This window comes from Canis aureus, chromosome 35, assembly GCF_053574225.1.
Source record: "Canis aureus isolate CA01 chromosome 35, VMU_Caureus_v.1.0, whole genome shotgun sequence".
NCBI classification, from domain to species: domain Eukaryota; kingdom Metazoa; phylum Chordata; class Mammalia; order Carnivora; family Canidae; genus Canis; species Canis aureus.
In genome coordinates, this window is record NC_135645.1 from 26,896,780 (window position 1) to 26,917,039 (window position 20,260).

The following is a 20,260-nucleotide window of genomic DNA, read 5'->3' on the forward strand; positions in this document are numbered from 1 at the left end:
AACAACCTTTTTTATACAAAGAATACCAAATGTTCTGCTTGGAGAGACCCCGTTTTCTTCTTCTTTAATTAACTGATTTGTTCAGGGGAGGGGGAATCAGTCCTGTCTATCCCATATTTAATGGACCTTATGTATTGATTTACTAAAAACTGCATGTATGTAAAAACAAACAGACCAAAATAAAAACAAATGAACAGACATTTCTGACAACTTTAGTGAGATGGCATGTTAAAATCAAATTGTGGAAGAATCTGCCCAATTTAAGCCCATCCAATTATAAACCCACTGCCACCAGATTTGGAGCTAAACAAATTCCTGTGAAGATCTTTACTTAATCTCCATGGGTTCATGATAAAGTAGATTTGGGGCTATGGTGGTCTCTTATATGGCTTCAGTAGAAGTCTTTCCAGAAACACCAAAACTAACAATGTCCATGGTGGAGGGCAGTTTCTCTTAGCTTTATGGACCCAAGCACAGTGCTCCAAATAATTTATTTATTTTTTTTAAAGATTTTATTCATTTATTCATGAGAGACACAGAGAGAGAGAGAGGCAGAGACACAGGCAGAAGGAGAAGCAGGCTCCACGCAGGTAGCCCGACGTGGGATTCGATCCTGGGTCTCCAGGATCAGGCCCTGGGCTGAAGGCAGCACTAAACGCTAAACTGTTGAACCACCGGGGCTGCCCCGCTCCAAATAATTTAGATCATAGGCATTCAACAGGGACCTGCTCTTCCTTACGCCAAAACTCATTTGATTATTCCCTGAAAGTGAGTCAGTTCTAAAGGATGTTTTTGGATCATTGTTTGAAACTGTTTGAAGCCAGCCCTGAAAGCAGCAAACTATTTACCTCAACTTCTAACCAATCACTGCAATCAAGTCTGGAGAGAGTCAAAGAGAGCCATCCTTCTTGTCCCACAAAACTATGGCTCCATCAGTTTTCCTAGTATTGTCTCCATTATTTATGTTATACTTTCCCTTGAACTATGTGTGATGTCTCCAAGTTAAACATTTTGTATGAGAAGCAAGAGGGTTTTAGGCATAGTATTACCCTATAGCTTACTGCTATTATTTTCAAGAAAATAAGATTGCTTGCTTTGCCTGTTGAGCTTTCACTAAATTTGTGCTTCATCGCTCAGGGAATCAGGTTAACTCAAAGTGAGGCTTACTTGGTATTGTGATTCTGAGGCTGTGATGTAAATTCCCCTCTAGAAATGAACTAAAGACGATATATTTCCAGCATACCCATTCACAATTTCATGTTATAGAAAACAGTATCGTGTTTTATTTATTCATCTTTCATACTAGTATCTTCATGATAGGATATTGATTATATACAAACTGGACATGTGTCATCTTTTTAGGAAGATATGCCTCTTCCTATGTGCTGATGGCGTGAATTTAATTTTCAACAACTAGAACTGATTTCTGGTTACAAATAATTCCCTCATCCTACTGCTGCAAGAAGGTATTACATGTCATCAACTTTATCATTTTCTTTGGCACACAAAGGGCGATTGATCAAAACTCTACAAAATAAGACTAACTATTCCATTTTGTACAAACATACTTTTCCCACAGCTTATTCCAGAAAGTATGCTGCAAAACCATGCAGTTTAATATAACTTTTTCCATGGGAGCATTACTCTTCGGGTTACTTTTTGATGACTTAGAACACCTGCTTTAAAAATTTTCCAGGCCAGAATCATCTTTCTTCACAGTATCCAGTGATGTAGAACTCTGGGATTTCAATCTAGAGTATGCCTAATTGTTGGAGCAGATTCAACTCCACTTCATAAAGATGATCTTTGCTCTGCTTCCAGACCATTTCAGTGCAAATGTAAAGGATGGGCAAAAATATTGGTTGGGTGTCTCAACTTTAATAGTGGAAAGAGTTCTGTGTTTGTTCACCTTATTTTAAAAAGCATTTGCACCATTGGTCCATATGAAAATAGAGAAATGACATTCTAAGCTCTCATTAGAGACTAACCTCAAAATTCTTAGTAAGTATCTTCAGAGGTATCTGTTCAGCCAGGTCTTTGACAACTGCCTCTGCCTCCATGGCAGGGTCTTCAAGATTACTCTCTCTGTCTCTGGTCCCTACTCAGGTGAATTAGATTAGGGATGGGGATGTGATTCATACTGGACCTGAACATGATCTCTATTCCAGGAATTTGGAATTAGGATCCAGTCAGTTTGGTGATTTTGGTGCATGATTAGAATGAATAGGAGATGTGAATTTGCAAGACTTGAAGCAGATATATTTTTCTAAAGGAGCATATACACAGGTAAAACTAGTCCTAGGAGAGGAAAACAGAAACGAGTGGCTGTGTGGACCAAGAAAAAGACTGGTTGTTTTTCACTTCAAGAGCCATCTAGTTGGCTCTTTAAAGCACAGCCATGCTTGCTCTCCATGTTTCCACCGTGGCCCTCCCTGGGTCATTCTTGTATCTTTTTCCTTAACATAGCTCATGGCATATTTGATAGTTGCAATCAAGAACCTTAGGATATTCTGATTTTTAGTTTCTGACCAAAGAACAAATATTTAGAAAATAAATTTAAAGAGTGATTCTTTTACATTCACTTCCCAGGTAGATTAACTCTTTTGAAGTCTGTATTTATGGAACTGTATTAAGTCACCTTCCTCCCTCATCTCATTCCCAGCATGGAAATCACCTTCAATCAGTAACACTTTACCTCGGATCTGCTTCTATCAAAGGTGGTGGTCACAAAACACCACAGTATAAAAATAAACCTTAGAATTTGTTAAAAAAAAAAAACTCTGCTTGAGGCCATTATTCTCAAATTTATCATCTATCTTTCCCCCAGTATTTGTGCTTCATGTCATAAGAGCATGAGGACTTCTCTATTCTCTGGCTGCTTCCGGAAATCTCAAAGGCAGAGATGGTGTACGTGTGGTGCACTTCTAATAATAATCCTCAAAATGAGATTCTGTTCCCTCTTGTTTTTATGGATCGAATTTTCTACTTCTAGCTCTAATTTAGTAAACACTTTGTATATGTGTTTTAGACGGCCTCAACTGTTCTTAGGGAGAAATACAAGAAATACAAATAAAAGTCGACATTCCTCTCTTTAGTCAATCAGACTTTCTGAGAAGGCATCCCCATAAAAATTAAGGGCAATTTAGATAAGTTAGCATATATGTGGAAAAGTCATGCTACTTACTGCTTAAAGCATTCAGTTTTTTTTTTTCCTAGAACATGAATTTTGACTATACTTGAATTTTCTCTCATCTCTAGTAATAGGTATTAATGACTTAGATTAGCTATATGCATGTTTGGGCATGTTCTGTTAAACAAAAAGTTTGATTAAATAATTCTGGATGATTAACAAAAAGTGTAATAGAAGTCATTTCTATCTCCTTTTAAATCATGAGAAGAATTTCCAAATCCCACATATTTATTAGCTTGACTAATTCATGTATTACATTCCTTTTTCGGTGGGTTTGGGGGTAATGGAAGTGCATGTATCTAGCTTTAAGTGAGGTTTTCTATACTGATACTCCTCTGAATATTAACAAAATGTATTTTTCTAATTATTCTTGTTTTCCAAACTGAGCTTTGTTATTTTTCACCAGTTCTGATGCCCCAATTTCCACAGTATAAGCTCTTGGAAGTCTTAAGCTAAGGGTGCATATACGACTCCTTCAACTATCTTCACAGTCATGGACCAAGTAAGGAATGCCTCGATTTCTCCTCTGATATGTAAGTCCTTGTGTCTTAAAGGCACAGGTCACTGATCCATGCAAAGGTAAGAATTACCCCATCAATCTTTTATGTACTCACTTTTCACCTTCCTTTCCTTTCCAGTAACTATTTCTCCTTCCATTTAAGGGGTAAGAGCACTGCGAAAAATGATGACAGAGACATAGTCTCATGTGCAGAAGTTTGTGTTTTTTTATGAAAACTCATTAAATTTACTGTACCTCAAGGGTAATGGTAGAGTATAATCATGAATGATATACTTTTACCATGCTTACAAATATTGCTAAAATCAAGCTAACAGTTATTGTAAAGGTATGTAACTTAAAAAAAATCTCCGTGGAGGGTGGGGTGCCTGGGTGGCTCAGTCAGCTCTGGGTCATGATCTCAAGGGTCGTGACATTGAGGCCTGCATTGGGCTTTGCGCTCAGCTCAGAGTCTTCTTGTCCCTCCCCCTCTGCTTCTCCGCCTACTTGTGTGCTCTCTCTCAAGTAAATACATAAATAAAATAAAATAAAATAAAAAAAAAACTTCCATGGTATTAACTGGGTATCTTTACATGTTTTTGTTTACCTCAATTTGAAATCTATCATCCCAGGGGGCATTTGAGCAGGATGAGGTTCTCGAGAAAAATGACAAAAAGCTAGCTGGTTTTAAAATGGTGCAGCTCCTACGATGGATAAATACACACAGTGAGAAGTGATTTAGAAGGATTCCAAAAGCATTTTGAATGCTGCAGTACAGAACATGACAGAAAAAAGAAGAATGTGCTAAAGGCAATTAGATAACTCAAAGTCTTGTTCTCACTTGTTTGTCTGCTGGGCAACTTGGATTAATTTAAGAAAGAATGGAACAGCCCTCTTTCCAGTCATGATGCAAGGCAAAAATGTGTCTCTGTAAAAGTTCAAATATTCTCTTCCATAATTTGAAAAAGTAAAATCCTTCCTCAAACAAGATATTCCGTGCTTATTACTTATAGAATTTGCAGTTAGTTATATATCTATTCTGAGCCAAAATATAATTTTCAATATACAGCTAAATTTCATTTTTCTCTGGATTGCTTATTCCTGTGTATCAGTTAGATAGTTACTTATTTAGTTAAAAAAATTGTGGGAGGGATCCCTGGGTGGCTCAGCGGTTTTGCGCCTGCCTTTGGCCCAGGGCGCGATCCTGGAGTCCCGGGATCGAGTCCCGCGTCGGGCTCCCGGCATGGAGCCTGCTTCTCCCTCTGCCTGTGTCTCTGCCTCTCTCTCTCTCTCTCTCTCTCTCTATCGTAAATAAAAAAAAATTGTGGGATAGGTGGCTCTGGGTCATTTCTACTTGACAACTGAGAATTCCACAGATTGTACCTAAGGAAGTTTTCTTTCCAGAATTATACTATATATATATATTTCCATTCTTCCTTATGAAATAAGTGCCAGCTGATTTACAGCATAGGCTCATACAAAAAATATCATAATAAACCAAATACATGATTGAGTCTCTCTCAAAACAAGGACAATCACTATTATAACAAACACTTCTACGGTGCTTACATGTGCCATCCGCCGTTCTAAAGCCTTCACATGTATTTTAGGCTCTACTTTATAGATGGAGAAACTGAGTTACAGAAACGTTAATTAGCTTGCCATGGTCACCCAGACAGAAGGGGCAAAACCAAAATTTCAGGGGATCCCTGGGTGGCTTAGTTGTTTAGCGCCTGCCTTCAGCCCAGGGCATGATTCTGGAGTCCGGGGATCGAGTCCCACGTCAGGCTCCCTGCATGGGGCTTGCTTCTCCCTCTGCCTGTGTCTCTGCCTCTCTCTCTCTGTGCGTCTGTTATGAATAAATAAGTAAAATCATGAATAAGTAAAATCTTAAAAAAAAACACAAAAAACAAAATTTTAGGTACACATAGCTTGGTGCCAGAGTTGCAGTCTTGAAGCATGATGTTATATTGTCTGCTGGTGCTGAAATCTTTCATGGTTTAAGTATTTAAAAGAAAAGTGGCCCCACTTATAAATAATTTGATTACCCAGAAACAGGAAGGACAGTGGTTCTGGGTCCGCAAGGTGATGTTGCTGGGAATAGGACTGATGGAGGATCCCTGACCTGCAAACTGCTGGTTAAGATCTGGTATCTCAGAAGTTCAAGTGTAGAGCTTCCTTGTCCACATGTCCATGTGCTTAGGTCCTGGGAGGACAACTCATCTGGGGAATCCCACTCATCCTATAAAAATTAAACAAAAACGAACACCAAGACTAGCCACCTGTCTCAGGGGTAAGCTAATAGGCCTGAAAAATAAATGTCAAAGGGAAGATTCAGAGCATGACTTGATTGCTCTAGTGGGAGGTATAGATGCAAGAAAATAAACATATTGTTTCATTTTTTAAATACAATTTCGAAATTGCTAGAATGGAATTTTAGGGCTGAAGAATAATACCAATAATGTCAGTATTAATACTCAACACTTCTTGAGCCCTAACCACCCATGCGCTAGGTATTCTGCTAAGTACTTCACATGCATTGAACGCAATGTGCATACTCACAGGAACACTAGAAAGTAGGCGGTATTCTTATCCATATTTTTCCTGATGTGGAAACTGAGGCATAGAATGGTTAGCTGACTTGAACAAAGGTAGTGACAGGGTCAAGATCTAAATCCAGGGTTAGGGCCTGAGGGGCTCAGTGGTTGAGTGTCTGCCTTTGGCTCCGGGTGTGATCCCGGGGTCCTGGGATCAAGTCCTAATTCGGGCTCCTGCGTGGAGTCTGCTTCTCTCTCTCTCTCTCTCTCTCTCCATCTCTCATGAATAAATGAATAAAATATTTTAAAAAATAAAAATAAATCCAGGGTTAAGTCCAAAGCTTGAATTTTTAACCAAAATTCACTAATTTTTTTAGCTATTTATCTGTGACGTATCTGTCAAATTGAATTGCATGAATCAACGGCTATCATGAAAAATTTCCTTGTTCTTTCTGCTTATTTATATCCTTCTTTTTCTTCAAGGTCAAGGTTAAGACCCTCCTCCACAAAGTGTTTGCCAGCTGCCTAGCTCACAGCAATAATTCAAATTATAGTGATAGTTAACATTTAATGATCACATTAGGAGATAGGCACTCCCTGTCTTGCTTCTCAGCTTTACTCTTCTCTAGAGCATCTCTCATCACCTGTCTTAGAGGAGGTTTCCTGGGGCACGGATTCTGCAGTGCAGCTTTACACGTAGCAGGTTTATCAAAAAGTGACCTCAGCACGGACAGGCTGGGAAGTTAGGGGGCAGAAATGGGACAATGGAGCAGCTGAACTGCCATGTGGTAGCTACAAAGACCTCTGCAGGTCTCAAGGGCCGAGATGACCCTTCACAGTTGTCTTGAATTGAACATTGGGACTCAACTTTGTACCTCATGATGACCAGACTTGGATTCTTCCCACCTCTGGGGAATGGAAATGACCCTGGGGAATGTGACTTCTTTTGGACAGAGGCGATGTCTGGAAAGGAATTCAGCCGGGAGGAGCCTGTGGCAGGCAGCACTCCCACTAGCTAAGAAAACAAGTAAGTGCCTGGTCCTGAAGTGGAGGTCTAGGCAACACACAGAGCTCTGCTTCACTTAACATTCTACATATTTTATCATTGTTCACTTGTCTCCCTCCTCTCTGAAATGCAAGCTCTAGGACAGGATGCCGAGGATCTTTGTTTATTTCTATTACAACCACAGCATGTAGAACAGCACTTAGTATGGAGTACAGAGTGTGTTTTCACAGATACTTGTTGAATAAATCAGTGTACAAACAAATAAGTAAATTTCTAGTTTTCTGATAAAGCTTACATAGACTGAATGGCCTTCCTTACGTCCTAATACCTAGAGAATGGCAGAGCTTGGTCTGGCCCAAATCCTCAACCACTTCACTCAGGAGTTCTCTATTTTTAGAGCAAGCGTAGCTCGTCTAGCACATCCCCTTTATCTTATTTATGAGAAACTAGTGTCTAGAGTGGGTAATGGTCATGAACCAAAATACCAAGTCTTACATTGTCTTTGCCAATTAGACCATACAACCAAGTAACCTAGCCTGAGACAAGCCTGTGACCATCTTGTGTAGCATATTAGTCTTGGTGTCTAACTTTGCCTTGTTAACATACTACCTTTATAACTAGTTCCATGAAGTTTTCCAAATAACTTAATTTCCAGAAACCTGCAACTGACCAACTTTCATTGAAAGTTTGGTATGGGATGGCTCTGCTCCAGTTTTCTCAGGAGGCTCTGGTGAGCAAGTCATAATTCACCATGTCTTGAAAGTCCAGACACCAAATATGAACTGTCAAGGAGAAATATGCAGGCTTACACGCTGGCAGAGTGCAAGCATGTGTTAGAATTTAAATTGATAATTCTCAAGGTTCCAGCACCTTTGGTAGGTGAATTCTAAAGCTAAAATAGTCTCTAGGGAATCTGGAAGTTACGACAGCTCTAAGAGTGACAATGAAAAGGTATTTGGAAAGGCTTTATTTTTAGTGTGGATAAAATGAAGGTGAGAAAATTAGATGTGTTAGCAATGGCACCAGAGTCAGTCATGGGAAACTCATTCTGATTGGCTTGCCTGTCTCCAAACTACAGACAAAAGGAAGAAAAATAAAAACCCAGGAAAGTTTCAGCTCCATGGCAAGATCAGATGGCATTGCATGGCTTCTGCTTATCTATGACTCCAGCCACATGTTTTGTACTTTCTGTACCAAGATCATCACCCCCAACACTCCTTACCCCTCTCTCTGTTGAAGCTGCTGATTCTCTATGGAATGTGCCTCAGAATCACTTGGAGGGCTCGTTAAAACAGAATGCTGGGTTCACTCCAGAGTTTCTGATTCAGTAGGTATATGGTGAAGTCTGAAAATTTGCATTTTTAACATTTTCCTAAGTGTTGCTGCTGATCGTGGCATGGGGCCCACATTTTGAAAACCATGGTTCTGGCCACACTAAAATTTTCTCAGTTACTAGAAGGTTCCACTTTCATCTGTAGGCCTGCATACATGAGAGAACAGAAGTGTCCCAATCCTCTTATCCCCTACCTCACTCTCCATCCCTTTCATTGTCATGGTCAAGTTTTATTTAACCTTAGAGTTTCCTTTACGATATCACTTCTTTTCGGAAGCCTTCCTTGACAGAAGTTGGTTTGAGTTCTCCTTGTGTTCCCCCAAATGTCTCATACAACCTTATAATGTTGCTTGATTTTCTGAACCTCTCACAAGCTTTTGTGAAAACGAAGAACAAGTCTATTCTTTTCATCTTTGAATCCACAGCGCCTACTTCTGTATCTGGCCCATGGGTTAGTACGGTCAGACCAAATGAGAGTGAATGGATAAACTGAACAATTAAACATTCTGCTTGCTTTAGCTTTTGCTGCTTTTTTTAGATGCCCTTCACTTTCTCTCTCATTATGTCAAATTTAGAAACAAATTTTGTATCAAATTTAGAAATAAACTCTTTTACTTCCAAGGATAAGAACTTAAGCAACATTAGGGAAGACATTGTCAATTTCATTTCTTCATCTCAAAATGAAATAGGAAGAGTGTGTACATGCAGAATATATGTATTACCTGTATGTGTGTGTGTATATGTGTGTAAATATGTATGCTAAATTCAATAAGTAATATTGCAATGTTTACTGTTTACAGAAATGCTGAAAATGATTGTTGAAAAAACCATTTAGTCTGCTTTCTGGTTTTGTATCCAGCAAATTTAACACAACTACTTATTTTAAAAATAACTATAGTGCAAAAACATTTTTTAAAGGATGCTCAGTTTTCCAAAAGCATAAGAGAATACGAGATTCAGTTTGCTGTGAATCAGCTATTTTATATCTGGCAGCAAAGTTACCATATTCTGCTACTTCACCTATCTTTACAGGCGGTAATATCCTCATGCATGTCATGCTTGGGTTTGTGCACACACAGCCCAATCTTTTAAAGGCCTCCTGCTATTTTGCCAAGAATCCCTGTTATTTAACTTAAATTCACTGAACTACTCTTTCCCTTGAAAAAGTAAAGTACAATGCAAATACTTGAGCTGTTTCCTAATTATTCAAACAAGGTTTGGTAGAGCTGGATGGGTTTGTTTTACAAACATCTGTCCATTCCTTATTGTGACTTCATGGCGAGGTACAGCAAAAACAGATGTTTTGCATTGAGTGAATACAAATTTAAAAGATGTTACATTAGATAACTCAAACTTATTTTTACTGCACCCTGGTACAAATAGAAAAATGCAAAATATGTCTTTATGTTTTGACACAGGCAGATAATATTTATTATTTATATATTTTATATAATATACTTTTCACCCACCTTGGACATTTTGACAACTCTTTCACTCAACTCTCAAGTTTTTCAGCTCTAAAAATGATGGATTACCCTAGGGATAGAATTCCATCGGGAAGTAGGAAAGCAAGCTGTAAAAGGAACCAAGCCCTATGCTGCGTCATCCTTGTGGTCTGGGATTTCCTAGAGGACAATTTCATCCTAGCATCAGGTGTTTGTGCCCTCTCCCTGTAAGAATCACAGCGATGTATCACCACTATGCATAACTCCTCAGCTAGCTAGAACTCCCCTCATGCTTAGAATATCATTCTGGAAGTAGCTACCAAATAACACAATACTCCTTATCCTTTCTTGGGGAGAGTACATAACCATGCAAAAGATGGAGGTAGGAGGTCAACCATAATTAAGAATCACACCAGCAGTTCCAGATAGGCTAAATACAGTTATATTAAGAGATTAGGTTTTCTTCACTTTGTCCTTAATGCTTTCCTAACCACTGGACTATGACATTTAAATAAGCCACTTCAAGATACAAATCAATAAAGCTGATTTGTGTAGTCTGAAGAATGGCTGTAAATCTTCATTGTATTATATAGGGAATATATTTTTCACTAAATTTGAAGCAATTTGAAGTGTCTAAGGAATATTTTTGCTCTCTAGAAGAATTCAAGGTTGTAGAGTCAAGTAACTTGACAGAAAAATTCAGGCAATTTATATGATAGCTGATAGAAAAAATCTATCTCCTCTCAAATCAAGTCAAATTAAAATTAGACTTCAAGAATGACATAAATAGGAAACTGTTAGGAGAGTCTTTAGTGTGGCTTAGTGGTGAGCTTCCTGAAAACAGAAAATGTATATTATTTATTTTTGTTTTTTCCCTCCAGCTTTACTGAGGTGTAACTGACAAATAAAAATTGCATATACTAATGGTGTACAATGTGATGTTTGGATATACATATACATTGTGAAATTATAACCACAATTAAGCTAATTAATAGATCCAACACCTCACATAGTTATTATGGGTGTATGTGTATGTGTGTGTGTATGTGTGTGTGTTTGTATGTGTATGGTGAGATCATTTAAGATCTACTGTCTTAGAAAATTCAAATACACAATACAGTACTATTAACTATAGTCACAATGCTACCTATTAGATCTCCAGAATTTATTCATCCTGAATAACTGACACTGTGGCAGAGACACAGGCAGAGGGAGAAGCAGGCTCCATGCAGGGGGCCCGACATGGGATTCGATCCTGGGACTCCAGGGTCACGCCCTGGGCCAAAGGCAGGCATCAAACCGCTGAGCCACCCAGGGATTCCCAGAGCTCATATTTTTGTATATGTTGCTGTGACTATTGGCTTAAAATAAACCTATATTCTGTTTTTATAAATAGATCCACTATTATTTGATAGTTCCCTTTTTTTATATGAGATAAAGTGTAACATTGCATGTTAATATGAACATTTTCTAACTCCTAAGTACTTGTTAATAGTTAATGATTTTTCCAGGCCATTTAACAAAGTTATGATCTTGATCTTTAATATTCTTCATATTTGAACCTTCAATCGGTCTTACAGTACATGAGCCTGGTTCCCATCATTTAAAATCTTTATTTGACCCACCCCAAACTGAAGCAAACTATCCTTTTTTTATCAACGGAGTCTTCTTAAAAGGAGACTTCCATTTTCTCTGCAAATAGTTATTCTTCATCAAGTCCCTGATCGTAAGGTAGTCAGACTAAGTGCATTATTTTATCCCTTCAGAGTTATACTTGGTCTATCATGCGTGTGTTAGTCTAAAAGTCTGTACTAAAACACACACACAGCTCTCTGAACGTGATGCATGGTGATTTATAAATAATTACAGTCTTCTGAAGATCCCTGTTTATATTAAAACACACATTTTGTTAGGGAAAGATATAATTGGTTAAGGGAGGGTGAAGACTTGGAGGCAAGAATAAAAAATAATCAGGTAGAAAATCAGAAGTAATGACCAAGCGAATAAGAAAAGTAAAAACACTGAATGGGTATAAAGGGAATTCAGTTCCAGTTCTGAGCATTAGCATGAAAAATACTACCCCCGAATAATATAATATACCCATAATATGCCCATTCCAACACTTACTAGCTGTGGGAGTGTGGTAAGTCACTAAACTCGTTTGTGCTTCAGTTTCCTGATCCATAAAATGGACATAATAATAGTTCAAAGTCCACAAAGAATAGAATAGTGCTTGGAACATAATTAGAATTCAATATTATCTGATAGAATCTCAATGTTAGAAGTTACATTGAACATATATCACTGTCTCCTAAACAAAGCATGGGTTTCCTCTGTGATATGCTGAATAATTATCCAGCAAGCTTCAGCACAAATTCTTATCCTGAGGGACATTCATTACCTCATAAGGTAGGCCAATTTATATATGGACAAACTAAATACTAGAAAATTCTTTCCTACTGATGTTTACCTTTAGATAGCTATGGTTGCCAGCACCGAAAAGTGTGCTTATTGACTGGGGGGGAAAAGTGTGCTATTGATTGAAGATTATTTCAAATTAAAATCTTACATACTGGAATTCGTCCTCCTCTGCTAGACTCATAAAAATGAAATCTGCCTCCTGCTTGATTAATTAACTTTTTTTATTACTCCACCAGGGTCAGCTGGTCCTCTTTCTGCTTCATGCTTCACCATTAATAACCGTCCCCAAATTTCTGGCTGCTGTTAATAATGATGTAGCTAATTTCATCCTAAGTAATTGAAGCAGTACAGATTGGGCTTCAACCAATAGACCAGATAAAAAATAATAGAGACTTTTTTTTAAAGCATAATAGCGATTTTTAAAAAGGGAAGTTTAAGGAAGAAAATATATTACACAGCAACAAAAATAGCACTTAATGCTACATAACATGTTCTCAATTTTAGAATTAACAATTAATTTGTAATTAAAGTTCCACATATCATGTTTCTATACAACTCAGGCCACTTACAGCCTGATGCCGAAAATAAAGCAAGAAAAAATGTTTATCTGTGGCAAATAAAAACATTTGATCCTTCTGTTTAGACTGGTAGGCAACCTGCTATTCTCTCATTTTTAGCCTTTAAAAATTTGTATGTTGGGATACCCAGGATGCTCAGTGGTTGGGCGTCTGCCTTCGGCTCAGGTCGTGACCCCAGGGTCCTGGGATCGAGTACCACATCAGGCTCCCTGAATGGAACCTGCTTCTCCCTCTGCCTGTGTCTCTGCCTCTCTCTCTCTCTCTCTCTCATGAATAAATAAATAAAATCTTTAAAAAAATAAAATAAAGATTGTATGTTATTCATTTATTTGATTAAATAGGCATTAAAAACTATTAGCAAGACATTTCATGAGACACACAGATACACTGGCTACAGTCCTTAGCTTCAAAGAGGTAAAAACTAAGAAATAGTTAAGTGCTTACATAATAAAGTATAGAAAGTCTGAGGAAAGAGTGAATTTTTCACTGGACTGAGCCAGAACCTTTCAGGAGGAGTAGCAGATGAGCTGAACCAACCATTTGTGATGTGATAGGTTTCTGAATCTAACAGTTGGAAGTCATAGAAGAAGCTGAGAATTATGATGATCCAGAAAATTTCATGTGTAAAGCACCCATACATTTTCTCAGAGTTTGTGTTAACTGGGGGGGATATGGGACAAGAATGATGTCAGTCTGTATTGGGATTGGAGGCAGATTTGAATATTTGTTGAGAAATTCACATTTTATGTGGCAGAAAATACTCAGTGACTTGGAGTTTTTAAGTGTACAGAGTGGGATATAGAAAAATTGGTACAATGGAGACAAGAAGAACAAATTAGGGAAGGAATAAGAGACATAATATTGAACCATAATCCCAAGATCATTTCCTATTTGTAAATTGTTAAAATTAATCAAATTGCTCAAATATGAAACCATACTAAAGATAGCTAACTCTTATGGATATTTCAAACTAATTAAGTGATTAAATTCATTCATTTGTATCTACAGTAACACTTTTTGTATACATATGTAAGACACGATATATGATTTTATTTTGAAATGTCAATGAATTCAGTAATCTAATGGGTATTTGAAATACCCATAAATTTAGTAATTTATTTTTTGGTTAGTTAATGTTGATCATGACGATTTTTGTGTGGTTATTTTATGTGATATACATCTAGTTCATTATTACAACTTTTGGTAAATAATACATTTTAAAATGTTGACAGATGCAGCTTTTGTGCAACAAAAGTGCTTTATGTAGCTTCTAGGTAAAAATCTAAGTTTGGTTGTTGCTAAAATTTAAGGTAAAATTAATCCTTTCGGGGGAAAAGAATGCACTGCTTACATGTTGGCTATGTATTACTTCTCCCGGGTCATTGGATAACCATTAAAACAATGGGAGAGGTAAACTGCTAAATACTTTGTGTAAATTTCCAGCTTTCTTTCAAAAATTGGCTTTAAACTATGGATTCTGCACCCTCTTGATAGTTTTACAAGTTTTCTTTAAGTATATAAGTAAAATGTTCAAGTTGACTGCAATATAGCAAGATATACGTTATTTGGGTTTTAAAAGTGTACACATGAAACTATGTTCTGCTACTCTAAAATACATTTGAATATTAGATACATCTTGGTGTTTCAGGAGCCCTGGTTGGCTTAACCAGATAAGCATCTGATTCTTGATTTCAGCTCAGGTCTGAAATCCCCTGAACTGCTTGGGATTCTCCCTCCCTCTCCTCCTCCCCTTGTTTTTTTCTCTCTCTGTCTCTCTCTGTCTCTCTCTCTCTCAGATAAATAAATCTTTATTTTTTTTTAGAGTCTTGGTGTTTTAAATAACCAAATGTTTGACTTCCTTTAAATTATTTTTATTTCTTTTTCTAGAAAAGGTAGGTGTAATTTTAAACAGATTATTGTTAAGAATTAAATCAAATATCTTTTTTCTGAGAAATCTGTAAAAATATGGATATTACTGGTTATGTAGATAACTTTAAAATTTTAATTGTCGTTTTTTTCTCCATTGAAAAGAAGCACGTTTTCTCCAGAAAATAACGACAGAAATTATAATAAATATAAGGTGGTTAAAATTTCCTGTTGTTTCATTCATATAAGCCAAAAAGGTCTGTATTTAATCTCTGTGTGTGTGTGTTTGATAGCTTGGGGCCTAATATGAATTTCATTTTAATATTGAGAAAATTCTCATATTTGCTTCTGACACTGATCTTTCACCTATCTCCCAAGAAGATACACAAGGAATGTTTATATAGTCCTACTTTCTTATTACTGATTCTGTAGTTTATTGTAATTTTGTTATATCTATTCTAAAACAGTACCTCCTAAGAAGACCAATACACAATAGGTACTCAATAAATTCCGTTAGTGGACATAACATTTAGTTGTACATTTTTGTCAAAGAGATGTTAGCAGACATATGAAATACTAGCATTAAACCAGAAACGTCCTTTTGTGACTATATAGGAGTGATTATCTACCTCTTTCTTTATATATCTATCAATTAATTATCAATATATATTCATCTATCTGTCATCTGTTTATCTCTCCATATACACTTATGTAATGAGGTTATTCTGTAGACGTGGGGGGGAGAAGAAACCCACAGGTCTAGGTCAAGTAGGCTCTTTTCATAGCAGTCATAGTGATCTTTACACTTGGTTAGCCAGTTTCCACTACATTTGACTCTGGAAAAAAAATATCCTGTTGCTGGTCTGAAAGAGCAACAGTGATGACTGTGATTGTTATTCAGATGCCACTATATTTGTAGAACACTATTCAGTTAAGAATACTATGATTTTTGTAAAGGAGTTCTTTCATATTTTATATCACTATTTTATTGGCAAACGAAGAGTTGGACCATGTAAAACAGATATGGTTGAAGAGAATTAAATTGTAAACTAATTCACTTTGCTTACTTAAAAAAAAAAAAATTTGAACCTGGCCATCAAATGCAAGAACTTCATCTCCCTTCCCCAACCCACCCCCAACTCTATGCATGTATTGTAAAGTTAGTTAATTAAATAGAATACACAAGAGAGAACTTAGTTCAGTCACTACTCAGGAAACAAAAGCTATAAAAATTAAAAGATGAGCTAGGAGGGTATGAAGAGAAAAAGACTGATGCTGTAGATTGGGATTCATATCATTATATACCTGAATTTATAGTAAACCTGCCCGTATCCTACTATGACATTATTCACTGAAATTCTCTTCTGGATATAAACAGCATGCTTTGAAAATGCAATTTAAAACTAACCAGATAAAAAATGATTCTTTAAATGGTTTTCCCCTAGGCTTAACTGAACCATTCTATTTACCCAAATTCCAGGTTTAGACAAACACATTTTTCAGATTCTTCTCAGACATCCTGTCTCTTCAAGGATCTAATAAAAGTAACTTTCATGTGATTTACAAATCAGTGATTCGGAACACGTTTTCTGCTGTCTGTTGTGGCCATTGTCAGATGGTTCTATGGTTCTAATCTTGCACCTCCACTCACTGATTATCAGATTCTGGTAAAGCTACTTCTGTTTCTAAAAGGAGAAATCATCTTGTCAGAATTAAGAAGATAATTTGTGTAAACTTCTCAGTATAGGGTCTTGCACATGTTGCTTGGTAGAGGGTCTTGCACATGTGACTGGTCATGGTACTCCCTAATTAAGACTCTCACAGGTCTTCAGCATCATCAGAAGACTCAATATCCTTCATATGGCCAAAGAGCATCTTCATGTTGCTCTTGCTTAACCTCCTGCCTTTAGCTCCCACCATTTCACCTGTATGTCTCCTTAGTGCAGCCACACCAAATTATTTGCTCTTCTTTAAAATTTTCATGCTACTTCAGGCCTCAATGTCTTTGCTATTCCTTTACTACTTCTCTTTCCAGAATGAGCCCTAGCTTCTCACCTTCCAATCGATCCCTTCATGAGCCATTCATGCTCAGCTAGTGTTTCTTCTCTATGTTCTCAAAGCATCCTCTGCACATTTTTATGATACTATATGTCACCAACCTTGTATTTTTATTTAAATTTTCATTTTCTTCCCACAAATCTAGACGATAAATTGTGTGAAGGTTGTTGGTCTTATTATTACTTTTTTTTTTATTCCCAGAACCTCACATAGAGTATTATATATTTAGTGTCCTGTGCATTTTTGTTGGATGAATAAACATTACACTGAGTCATTGGTGAGTACAAGACCTTTTCTGATAACAATTTCAAAGTACTTATTTTTATATAACATCTGAAAGAATTCCAGTCCTGAAAGTACAATGAGTTGAAATTTCAAGTTAAGCCAAATTTAATTTTTTATACTTAGATCAGGACTTTTTTTTTTAATTAGACTAGATTGTTTTCTCTAGAAGTCCCAGATAAACACAAATGACTTATCTAGATTTAGCCTTATAAGTCTGTCTGAGAAATATTTTTGACATAATGATGTAATCCTCAAAAATGTCATACTTGTAAAAAAGATAAATTTCTTCATCTGTGAAAGAAAGTAAGAGAATTGAGATGAAAGGATGCAGTACACACAGCCTGAACAACACAGTGACAGGACTCTTTTCAGGACCAACCAAACTTTCCTTGAATTGCATCCTCTGGCTCTGCACCTAGAATAAGTCTTGAGTAGGGGAAAAATAGTCAACAGGACATAGCACAGATGGCACTTTGAATATTTTTATACTGTTAAATTATGGAACTATGTTTTGTGATAATTACATGCTACTTCCAATATCATATCTAGCTTGAGAGTTAGTAGTCTCCAGTATGATTATAAATGATGATCACTGATAAGACACATTCAGGTCATGAGTGTTCTTTTTATTCATTAGTTCACTCTCTCTCCCTAAGCTGTTCTTTCTTATTATGTTGGTGCTTTTGCACTTTTTTAGCTAGATATAGTTACAATGAGGAAGTTCTTGTGAAGTGATGTTCATCAATGTAAAAACAACAACACTCTTTCTGTCACAGCATTTGAAATCCAAACAGCTTCATTTTGAGGGAGTAACAAACTGGAGGAATTGGGGCCTGTTTAATGATCTTACCATTATCACTTTTTAATAATTCAAATGAAAGAATTTGACAGGATGGTGGAGTAGTTCAGAGCACAGACCTTGGAAGAAGAGAGCCCTCAGTCTCAAATTTTAGCTTCGCTTCTAACCAGCTGCCTATATCTGGGCAAACTGCTCTATTTCTCTAGACTTCTGTTTTCTCATGAGTAAAATTAGGAAAATAATACTGGTCTCATTGGATGTGGAAAGGTTTAAGTGGAATAATACATATAAAATACATAATTTCTGGCACTTATTAAAAGCTCAATGAATAGTAGCTATTACTACTATTATTTATAAAGAATTTTTATACTATTTTTGCTATTCTTGAATTCTTATATAAATACAGGTATTTTAGTAATGATGGGAAGAAATTTTTATTATAATTAGATATTTGAACATTTTTCCATAAAGGAACATTGCAAAAGCCAGCCACATTATCTTTACAAAGGTAACAGTAAGATAGATTTCTAAAAGTAAAAAAAAAAAATGAATTCAGTAGTAGAGGAGGATTTAGACTAAATAAAACATCTCAAAGCCTATGTTACATGACATTGGAACACCTCACTCACTTTTGTCTCTCATTTTGATTTCCAACACACGGAGGCTATGAAACTAATTTGAGTTTCTAATTAAGCCCATGTGTCTATATTTAAACTTATAATGTACATTTCAGTGGAGTTTTTCTCCTGACCACTGTTTTTATTGATCTGAGATAACAAGCCAAAGCTGCACAATGTTGAACTAACTGCTAAAATCATTTGCTCATGGCTTTATTCTCTTCCAAGTTTTCATTAGTATCACATTATGATGCCAAGACTGGTAAACAATTAGGCTGACACCACCCACTGAGACTCTATGTTATAGCGTGAGTGATGAATTCTGCATAAAGAGATGTATTTGGGCCACATTACAATGTGGGAGAGCAAGGCATTTCATGGAGGCATTTAATGATAGCACCAAAACATTAACCGAAATGTCTGTATGAGTATTTACATGAACAGAATCCTGTCTGATGAGACTATTCACATTTGGGGACATTAGATTTTTAACTATCAGGTCAGATTGGAATAGTACTAAATTAATGTCTTATTTTATACGTTCATGTAAAACTTACTCTCATCTCCTGTTTCAAATTCGAACTTCTGACTGTAGCCACTGTATCCTGTTGCAGTCCTCACTCGGATATGAAATATGTACTTGGTGGCTGGCTTGAGGCCTGTGATGATGACGCTGGGTGCCTTGGACCTCGTGGAGGAGTAGGTGAGCTGCTCATGCTCCTGGGGACAGAAAAGAGGAGAGAGGAAATGAAGTAGAGTTATTCCACTGTTTCCTAGAAACATGGCTGTGTTAAGCTGAGGAATTATGCTCTGAATATCAAAAATATTGATTAAAGAGAGGTGTAAGCATGGTTTTCCATCATTCAGCATTGAGTTATTTATCGTTATGATGCACATGATATGGCCTGGACTTGGAAATTTATTAAGAGAGATGATTATCTTATATAAACTTGCACTGGGAGTGTTGGTGATTCGGATTTCTGCTCCAACTCTAAGGAATGGTGGTGGCGTGAGAGCACGTGTACACAGAATGGCAGCTGCACAGGGAGCAAAACGCGCACGTCCGATCAGAGCACACGAGCAGAGTGCAAGGAGCAAGGGGGGGGGCAAGTACGGCTACTCACTTCTACCCGCAGGTAGTGCCAAAATGCCGGCGCTATCCGTGGGTAGGCCTGTGGGTGAAAGGAAACATATATTAATTGTTTTTTAAAATTGGATATATTTTATCCTGACTCAGTTGCTTTGTTCCAAAACTCAGTGATGCCGCAGTGGTTGACTCCAGCTGAATGCAGCTTGAAACAGAAAACTATGACAATTTTCACTGAAGGGAGAACTGGCTCCTCCCCCAGATATCACAGTTACCTTTGCAAAGAGGTACAAGTCTCACAGCCACTGTGAGGTAGGTTTTAAGATAGTCTGCCCGCGAAGGTGCATCAAAGACACAGCAAGGTGAGAAAGGTCTAGCCACACCTGCAGAAGCAGAGGCAGGGAGGGAAGCTAGGTTCCCAGTCACCTGCAGGTAACTGCCCGGCTACTCCCTCTCCTCGCCAATGGGAAAGGCTCACCTCTGCTGACTGAATGACCCCGTCAGGGTCTTCCGAGGGGGGGTCTCTTGCCCACCAGCTCAGA

General features: G+C 37.2%; 1 protein-coding gene across 24 annotated transcripts in view; it reads right to left on the bottom strand.

Moving 5' to 3' along the window:
- EPHA6 (EPH receptor A6) overlaps positions 1 to 20,260 on the bottom strand; it is an 887,621-nt gene that overhangs the window by 265,650 nt on the left and 601,711 nt on the right. For 20 of the 24 annotated variants that reach the window (XR_013372579.1, XR_013372578.1, XM_077884567.1 and 17 more), the window contains 2 exons: positions 19,756 to 19,803; positions 19,189 to 19,351 (listed from right to left, as the gene is read on the bottom strand). Coding sequence is in view for 22 of the 24 variants with exons in the window: in XM_077884567.1 (XP_077740693.1) it covers positions 19,189 to 19,351; positions 19,756 to 19,803 (211 nt within the window). In the remaining 2 variants the exon portion in view is untranslated. The remainder of the gene's footprint in view (positions 1 to 19,188; positions 19,352 to 19,755; positions 19,804 to 20,260) is intronic. The other 4 variants (XM_077884560.1, XM_077884568.1, XM_077884582.1 and 1 more) reach the window with 1 other exon arrangement.